Source organism: Eurytemora carolleeae, unplaced genomic scaffold (genome assembly GCF_000591075.1).
Source record: "Eurytemora carolleeae unplaced genomic scaffold, Eaff_2.0 scaffold1290, whole genome shotgun sequence".
In the NCBI taxonomy this organism is placed as follows: domain Eukaryota; kingdom Metazoa; phylum Arthropoda; class Copepoda; order Calanoida; family Temoridae; genus Eurytemora; species Eurytemora carolleeae.
In genome coordinates, this window is record NW_019397500.1 from 62,257 (window position 1) to 72,210 (window position 9,954).

The 9,954-nt window shown below is 32.6% G+C and overlaps 1 protein-coding gene across 1 annotated transcript; it reads left to right on the top strand.

Annotated features, from left to right (window-relative positions):
• Window positions 1-2,531: 2,531 nt before the first annotated feature.
• Window positions 2,532-4,358, top strand: LOC111714610 (GATA zinc finger domain-containing protein 5). The gene is made up of 3 exons (XM_023489753.1): window positions 2,532-2,551; window positions 3,416-3,796; window positions 3,965-4,358. Exons 1-3 carry the CDS (start codon window positions 2,532-2,534, stop codon window positions 4,356-4,358), a joined length of 795 nt encoding a protein of 264 aa, XP_023345521.1.
• Window positions 4,359-9,954: the final 5,596 nt, after the last annotated feature.

The window sequence follows — 9,954 nt, forward strand, 5'->3', positions numbered from 1 at the left end:
ATATATCTATCTATCTATTTATCTAAGTATCTATCTATCTATTTATCAAAGTATCTATCTATCTTTTTATTTATCTAAATATCTATCTATCTATTTATCTAAACATATCTATCTATCTATTTTTCTATTTATCTAAAAATCTAGCTATCTATCTTGTTATCTAAATATCTTTATTTATCTAAATATCTATCTATCTTTCTATTTATCTAAACATATATCTATCTATCTATTTATCTAAGTATCCATCTATCTATGTGAGAAGGTTACCCTAAGATGCTGCACTGCGGAAATAGATAAATTAGTGCAGAGGTGTCTCAAAAGTAAATTTTATAATACGATGCCTTAAATTATAATTATCTGTGGCAAAGTACTGATAATATTTGTTAGTCTGAAAAATAGTCCTTAATTATGCAATTTTAACATATCGGTCCTTATCGACCCAGCAAGCTACGACTTTCGATCACAATTTGACCTATGCGCGACATTCATTGTAAAAAATGCAGGTTAAAGTACATTACTTGTCTTTTTACCACATGACATACCTCGTCACAAATGTTAAAGCACATTGAAATAAAAGTTACAAAAACAATTATTGCAGCATTTCAGATTAAACAGCAATAACTGATATATTCTTACGATTTTTATATAAAAAATTCTTTGCTTGCCATTCTTTAGTTAAAAAATAAGAAAAGTATCTGATTACTAATACCATAGATTAATTAAAATATCAGATAGGACACTACATGTCGTCTTTTAAAGATTTTGATGAAACTCGTTTACAATAACCCTGAAGCAGAAGCCTAGAGCCCGAAATTCAAAAGAGTGTTGTTGAATGAAACTCCTGAGTGTCCATTTCGGGGTCTTAACATTTATATAGATTTTAATTTAAGCGATTCGAAATAAAGGAGAATATGAAGAAAATAAATGATATAATATTTCATAACAAAAAAGATGATATCTACAAAACTGCCTAACCCCATTCGTGAAACCCGGGTTTCAAAACTGGTTTTTATAACGATACCACCCTGTCTTAAGTTTTGGGCTCTGAGGAGTTTCGCTCAGAGGCGTAGAACAGGCTCTCTCTGTCTTGTAATTCTACGCCGACGCGATTGCGCAAAACTCCTCTGGGCTTCTGTCTCAGAGTTATTATGAACAATTTCATCCAAATCTTGAAAAGACGACATCTAGTGCCCTATCTGTTATTTTAATTAATCTATGACTAATGCAAATAAATAAGTTTGTAAAACTAATAAAACTTCTGTTAAAACTAGATATTAAACCCAGCTACAGGAATATTATTGTAATTTGCAAAATGACAACAGGATAGATAGGAAATTAGAATTTAAAGTTTTCTCTTTCAAAAGTTTTATCTTATAAATTAATAGATGCAGTTTTCTAGAATTGTTTGAAATCCGAAAATAATAAATTAAATTAGGATTTTTCTAAATACAGAGACCCAAAATTATATTCTAAAACTGTTTACTCTTTATAACAACATGAAATCCACATTATTGATTAAATGTCGTCCTCCTGTTGCCAACAGGAGGGAGCAACAGTCCTAGATAGTAGATATAAAGTATCACTGGTAGGAACAGCATTTCCAGATTGAGATCTCAATCAACTGAAATAAAAAACTGAAAATTAGAATATACTTTTAAACTGTCAATTTATGCTCTAAATGTTTAGTCAAAAATTACACATACAGGGTGTGTTAAAAAAGGGAATATCGATATTTTGGACAAAATAATCTAATTTTTTGTTCGTTTTGTTTGTATTAGAAATTTTTAAAAATCAACTTTTTTGCCCTCACAATGCCTTTGATAAGGGGATCGGATTTAGGACATCTTGACGATATAAAAGTTATAATGAATCAAAAATTTTTTTTTAACTACACATAAACAATAATTGAAAGGCAACGTTCGTCTTTTATCCAAGCTTAAAAATCCAATTTTTTTTATTTTTACTCATTGGTTCATAAATCTAGGGACATAGATTAGTTAACAATAACAGATAGAACACTAGATGTCGTTTTTTCAAGATTTAGGGGTTTTCGTTTACAATAACCCTGTGAAAGAAGCCCAAAGGAGTTACGCGTATGCTCTCTCTCTGTCAGGGTTGCTGTGAACAAAAAAACTCTAATTCTTTAAAAGACGACATTCTAGTGTTATGTCTGTTACTAGCTGAAAGGCCCGGCGGTGCCCATGGAAAAAAGAGAAAATTTTTGAAAAAAAGAAAAAAATTACGATTTTTTAGTTTAAAACCCCCCCAGCCACCCATGAGCGTCCACAAAAAAAATCAGCCCAATCGGTCCAGCCGTTTGGTCGGCCAAGGCAACATCTATATATAGACGAATGTCTTGTCTTATTATAAGATTGTTAATTTATTTATGTCTAGGGTAGACTGTATTTGAAATTATTCCCAAATATCTATATAATATATACATCGAGCTATATGTATATAAACTTTGCTTGTTTGGGTGTTTGTAACCGATAAACGTCAAAACGGCTGAACCGATCGGGCCCACATTTTTTATGGAACCCCCGCTGGGAAGGTTAATTGATGCTCAGAATTACAAAAAGTTGTCGCCAAACGTTTTGATTTTCGTAGAATTTTAAAAAACCACGAAACAAAATTGTAATTTAAAAGTATAGTTTTTTTCTGACTATACAGTGATCACCAGAAAACAATGGAATAGGGAGACGATATTATAGCAATATTTAAGTGTATTTGATACTGTTACAAAGCAAATAATTTTACCAGACACTTATAAAATCACTTATTTTGTGAAATGGGTCTTTTTACAAGCTGCACAATTGCTGTGTTTCGTCGTCATTGAACTTTTTAAAGTTAAAACTTGATTCTAAAAGTCGTCTTACTATTCCAGAGTTTTCTGGTTATCACTGTATATGATGTGAAAAATGACAGTAATTACTTTGGTACATCCTCTGTTTTGTGTATGCCTATTATGGATCCTAAATATTTTAGATTTAAGACGACATTCCATAGGGGCTTGATTTTCATACACAATGCATAAGGAATAAAAGACCCTTCGCATCTGATATATGGTGGAACTTTCTACCTAAAAACTGTTTCATTGTCCTTTGTTTTCAGTTTCGTCCAGTAAACTTTACGCTATGTTTAAACTTCGTAGTTATTTAAGTTAAAAGGTGAAACACATTCTTAAGGTTTTGGTAATTCACCAACATTTTACCGGCTACGCTGCATTCAGGGGCTTTCAAACATCTCTAAAACTAACTTTTTAAATTTATTTATTCTATGAGAAATGTAAGTGAAAAAATGTAGTTTTTAAATAACTTTGAACATTTGATTTCTGAAACTGAAACTATAGATTGAGACTGTAAGAGGTATTTTTCAGCCCTTATTGTCATAAAGTTTTGAGGTATCAATATAAAAGCTACTTGCGCTTCACAGTCAACCCTAGTCGAGTTAGGTTCTTAGTCAAAGAACCACAGAATAAGAGCAAGAGGAACAAGGAGAACAAGGGGAACAAGAGGAACAAGAGGAACAAGGGGAACAAGATTAACAAGAGAAACAATAGTAACAAGAGGAACAAGAGTAACAAGAGGAACAAGAGGAACAAGAGGAACAAGGGGAACCAAGAGGAACAAGAGGAACAAGAGAAACAAGGGGAACAGAGGAACAAGAGGAACAAGAGGAACAAGAGGAACAAGGGGAACAAGAGGAACAAGGGGAACAGAGGAACAACAGGAACAAGAGGAACAACAGGAACAAGAGGAACAAGAGGAACAAGGGGAACAAGAGATACAAGTCAAAAGTGATATAGAACTACAAAAACAAGTTATCGTAACTGAAGTGCCGAATTGCTTGTGGCAATCATTACAAAAACTAGGAGCCAAAAATTGAATAGAGCTTTTTGGCTACGCGGTGGAGTCCAACCCAGAAACTACCAAAAAAAAGCTTTAATTTCATTCACACCTTATAGAATACCAAAAACACTCAAAGAATCAACAAAATCAGCTTTATCAACCACTACCACAGAAAAAGTAACAGCAACAAGAACAGTAGCTACGACTGGACTCCCTAGGGCAGTAAGTTGTGTTGTAAATCCACCAGAACTAGAAGATTCAACAGCTGTAACAAATATGTCTGGCTGGCAACAGAACAGTAGTTTATCCTCTCAGTCGGAGAAATCAATCAATCAATCAACTGCCTCGACCTCAAGCTCTAATCAGTCCACAGATCAATCCAAGGCTCAGCCTCCAGGAGGTCAGAGTCATGTTAACTGGGATAAACTAGTCGATGAAGTGTTCCACGACGAAATCAAAGATTTCCATGTTCAGCTCAACCACAAAGCGAGGACTTTGCAAAAACATTAATTAAGTTCGTACAGGGTGACTCACAAAGGATGACAGAGTTTTTTATCTCCGTGACTTGCATTTTTTCTCTATGTCCTGCTCAACAATTTTTTTTTTAAGTTTACATTTAATGCCAAAAAAAAACACTTTTTCCTTTAAATAAATGATTTTAAGGATTTTTCGGTCATAATAAAACTCTCAGTCTTGGTGGGTTATCCTGTATATTTTAAGGCATCAAAACAAAGTTTAAAAAAAAAAAAATTATTTTATTTTAAGCTTTTAACCCCTCTAAACCGAAATGTTCAAAATTCGCCCCCATTTCCAAATAAAGTAAACCTCTTTTCTGTAGAAATTAACTTATTTATAATATTTATTTAGGACATTAATTAGCTTGAAATTCTGTATTTATTATTTATTTATAAATATATTTATTGTATATATCTATTTTTTTAATTGAGAATATTTTTACATAAATTGTGATTCATAAAACTGTGGAAGAGGAGGACGACATTTAATCAAAATGATGTGTATTTTTTACGATGTTAAAAAGCAAATAATTTTACCTGGAGTCAAAATTTTGTTTTTATCTAATCTCCAGATTAAGCATTGACCTAAATCTTATGAAAAACAACGGATTCATTCAGTTTGATATAGTGGGTATACCCTAAAGGGATATTTTTAATTGGGGGGGGGGGGGAGGTTCAAGCATTTATCGTCAAAGTTAAAAGTGCCCACATTAGATCAAGTGTTCAAGATTAACAATACTCCACTTAAAAGTAGCTTGTGAATCAACTTATTAGGTAAAACGGTGTCCGAATTCAATGAATTTAAGCTGCGTCTTAAATACTTCAAAAACCGGTTTCAATTAAGCGTCGGCTTAGTTTCTGAAAAATTAAATACAATTTTAAGTGGAACCAACCATATTTGAGCTGCGGCTCAAATTCTTTAAATTCGACCTCGGGTCTGTTGTGTATGTACAGTGTGAACAATTGCCGTTTTTTATGTTCATTAGACTAATTAAAACAAAATTTTTCGCGTTTAACCGAAGATAAACCTTCCTTGTGGTTTGGACCTGATCCTTTATATTGGATACAATTACATTACATCATATTTACATAAACATTACCAGAGCCGAAAACTTTAGAATTGGATATCCTTAATCCCGATCGGTTAATTAATTTGGAGATTTATAACAAGGGGAGAGCAAGCATTATTTAATTTCGAGATTAAGAAAAATCGTAGATCAAGCATTAATCCCGATATTCACCATTCAAAAGTTCCCAGCTCTGATTACACTATTTGGGAAATAGTTCAGCTCTGAATTTGTCTTCTTTCCTTTCTTTTTCCTTAAAAATCTAGTTTTTCAACAATCGATTATTAAAAATAATTTTTCAATGTTATTGCAAAAATATCCTAAAGAGTGTCAGTTTCCTAAAAGGATGTAGAACCTCCTATAATGTTCAATTTCCTAAAAGAGTGTCCTACCTACTAAAAGAAGTTCAATTTCCTAAAAGAGTGTCTTCTTACTAAAAGGATGTTCAATTTCCTGAAAAAGTGTCCTACTTACTAAAAGGATGTACAATTTCATAAATGAGTGTCCTACTTACTAAGAGGATGTACATTTTCCTAAAAGAGTGTCCTACTTACTAAAAGGATGTTCAATTTCCTAAATGTGTGTCTTACTTACTAAAAGGATGTTCAATTTCCTAAAAGAGTGTCCTACTTACTAAAAGGATGTTCAATTTCCTAAAAGAGTTTCCTACTTACTGAAAGAATGTTCAATTACCTAAAAGAGTGTCCTACTTTCTAAAAGGATGGTCAATTTCCTAAAATAGTGTTTTACTTCCTAAAAGGTTATTCAATTTCCTAAAAGAGTGTTTTACTTCCTAAAAGGTTGTTCAATTTCCTAAAAGAGTGTTTTACTTTCTAAAACAATGGTCAATTTCCTAAAAGAGTGTTTTACTTACTAAAAGGTTGTTCAATTTCCTAAAAGAGTGTTTTACTTTCTAAAAGGATGTTCAATTTCCTAAAAGAGTGTTTTACTTTCTAAAAGGATGGTCAATTTCCTAAAAGAGTGTTTTACTTATTAAAAGGTTGTTCAATTTCCTAAAAGAGTGTCTTCTTACTAAAAGAATCTTCAACTTCCAAAGACAATACATTCTTTAGAATAGTATTCTTTTTTAAAAAGGTATCTGAAGTTTTTTTCACAAAGAAATTGAGTCTTGGCCACCAACTATGCTTTTAAAATCCCTATATCTTTGGAATCCAATATGTCTTAAATCTTTAATATTTCAAACATATATTATTTGATCTAACAGAATTCATAGTTTGAAATATCTAAGGTGTACGACATTTAAATCCAAAGGGTTAGATAATCAGAGTTGGTGGCCAAGACCCAATTCCTTTAATTGCTGGAAATTATTTATCAATGCTGTTACCAGTTAGAGCATTGACTTTGTTCGTTCTATCACGAGAACAAACGGAGGAGCAAACGATAAAATAAAAGTAGGAACATGCTCAGTCCTGGTTGCCAGTCCTTGTTGCCAGTCCTTGTTGCCAGTCCTTAATTAATTATATTTCACTTATTTTATATATTTTTTATTTATTTTCTGTTGGAACTTTTAGCCAATGAGCTTTTGTAATTGATATCAAATATTTACGAGCATATTTTTCTTTTTAAGTCAACCTATTCATCTTAACATTTTCAAACCAAGCTAAGAACATTACAGTGGTTCTACTGAGTTCCCCAATCAAAATTTGAGGTACTGAGTTATATTCGGACATACAAACAAACAGACAAACAGAGATTACTTCTTGCTGTATAATGATAAAGATATATTTTACTTCAAACTCTAATTTTCTTATCATTGTATTATTGCGATCTAATATCAAAATTCGAAATTTTGAACCATGAAGTCTGACAAATCAAAAAGTTAATGTTTTAAATTTCACACTTTGTCAGGTTAAAAAAATATGGAGTCGCTTTTGTGTCTGTATGTCTGTAATGTTTGATTTGTCTCAAATTTTGATAATGGGGAACTTGGTTAAAACCACAGGAATATTCTTAGCTTGTTTAAAAGTTTTAAGTTAAAAAGGTTAATTTTGAATGAAAACTTGGTTTCCAGGCAAAGCTAAGTTCCCAATCTTGTTCATTATGTGTAAAGGGGGAAGGAGGAGGGGGGGGGGGGAATACTCCCCACCCCTTACCTTAACTGTGAATATACGAACCATGATTCTAAATTTACAACTTTTTGCGGCATTTTGTTTCGTGCGCGCTTACGTCTTCCTCATTAAGAAATTTATCGGGGAACCACCGTTTTTTTCGGACAAACTAGAGTTGTCTATATATGTTCCAAGGGAACCCCAATATCAGGTTCATTCTTCAGTAAGGTATAGGGGAATTCCCCAATATCAGGTTCATTTTTCAGTTAAGTTCTACGGGGAACCCTAATATCAGGTTCATTTTTCAGTTAGGTTTTACAGGGAACCCTAATATCAGGTTAATTTTTCAGGTAGGTTCTACAGGGAACCCTAATATCAGGTTCATTTTTCAGCTAGGTTCTATGGGTAACCATAGAATATCAGGTTCATTTTTCCGTTAGGTTCTACGTTACATGGAACCCTAATTTATGGAGGGAACTTTATTTATTTTTCAAAATGCAATTTATTTTTCAAAATTCGAAATTTTTTTTTGTTATTCCACAGATAATGCCGGTCAATTCAGCTAGTATGCTTATATAAGTGTATGTTTGTCTGTGTGTGTGTGTGTACGTTACCTACACTACCTATAAGCGTGCCAAAAATTAACACTTAAAAAATGTTACTTTTCCAACCCTCGGTTATCCCTAAAACTAGCAATTAAGACAAATTAGGTCGTGTTTTAACTATTTTTAAAAATCCACGGGCAGCGCCGGCACTGGTACATATTCAAATATCATTGGGAACATAACAGGATCCTCGAAAACCCCCTGGAAATATACAACTCCAAGAAGAGTTTAGTAATTCACATGAATAGACAGAACTGGTTTTCTGAGAGAAGGACTCAATTTAAAATAAAACCCAACAAACTATATAACGCATGGTTCTATAATTAACGATGAGCATAGCATTGCTAGATTCGTTTTACAGAAATTTTTAATATTTTTAGACTTTTAAAGGGTTTACGACAATCTGAGAAGGGTCCAACGATTTAAAATTGTATTTTGTTTGCTTTTATCAAACATGCAAATCTGCAATCCTATTGCTCTCAAGAACCCAAAGACGATCGGTTTTATCATATATTTTCTTCTATAGGGTAACAAATTTGCACGTTTGATAAAAGCAAACTTCTACAGATTAAAGCTTTAAAATGTTGGAACCTTCTCATATTGTTGTAAAACCTTTTAAAAAGTCTAATAATATTAAAAGTTTCTGTAAAACGAATCTGGCAATTGTCCATCCCTCTATATTATACAACGTAAGTATCTAAAACTCTCAAAGTATCCATAAACAAGTATATCAGTATCTAAAGCTATCTAACTATTTAAAGCTCTCAAAGTTTTTATAACTATCCCAATATCAAGACTCAAAGTATTAAAAAATCTGAAACTATCTATCTATCTTTATTATTATCTAAAACTATTCAACTATCTAAACTATCTAACTACAGGGTGTCCCAAAAAACATGGGAATTCAGTGAGGAATTCGATATCGTCTTTGTTATGAACTAGCATTGTAATACCTAATTTCAAAATGCCATAATATTATTATGTCTGCTAGAGTTTATTTAATGAAAAGGGTGAAAGATGTGTCTATAATGTCTCCGCAAGATGAACAGTGAATACGGACAAGTTTACTCTGTTTATATACTGTAATTTTCTTGTTTTACTAAGTACAACCGGTTGCAGTCAAAACATAAACAAACAAAATGTAAACATAGCAGACGAAACTCTTACAGATTACAGCTTTCTCAGTAGGTATCACTATGCTAAATCAAAGAATTATTTGAAAAGACGATATCGAATTCGTCACTGAATTCCCATGTTTTTTGGGACACCCTGTACTTAACTCTTACTATCTATCTATCTAGGCTTTTCTAACTATCTAACTATATATAATTTTCTGACTATCTAGCTATCTGACCATCTGACTGTCTGACTATACGACTTTCTGACTATCTGACGATCTGACTATCTAACTATTTGGCTATCTGACTATCTGACTATCTGACTATCTGACTATCTAACTATTTGACTTTCTGACTGTCTGACTATACGACTTTCTGACTATCTGACTATCTGACTATTCGGCTATCTGACTATCTGACTATATGACTATCTAACTATCTGACTATCTGACAATCTGATTGTCTGACTATACGACTTTCAGACTATCTTACTGTCTGACTATCTGACTATTTGGCTATTTGACTATCTGACTTTCTGACTCTTAGATATTCGACTATCTGACTATCTGACTAGTGACCATCTGACTATCTGACTATCTGACTATCTGACTATCTGACTTTCTGACTAGTGACCATCTGACTATCTTACTATCCTACTATCCGACAATCTGCGCCTATCTGACTATATGACTATCTGACTATCTTGACTATCTGGCTATCTGACTATCCGAC

Coding starts and splice junctions, on each gene's coding strand:
- LOC111714610 (XM_023489753.1), top strand. CDS start 2,532: ATGGAACCCCCGCTGGGAAG. Junction 2,552..3,415: donor ATGGAACCCCCGCTGGGAAG/GTTAATTGATGC, acceptor TCAATATAAAAG/CTACTTGCGCTTCACAGTCA. Junction 3,797..3,964: donor ACAAGAGATACAAGTCAAAA/GTGATATAGAAC, acceptor CACACCTTATAG/AATACCAAAAACACTCAAAG.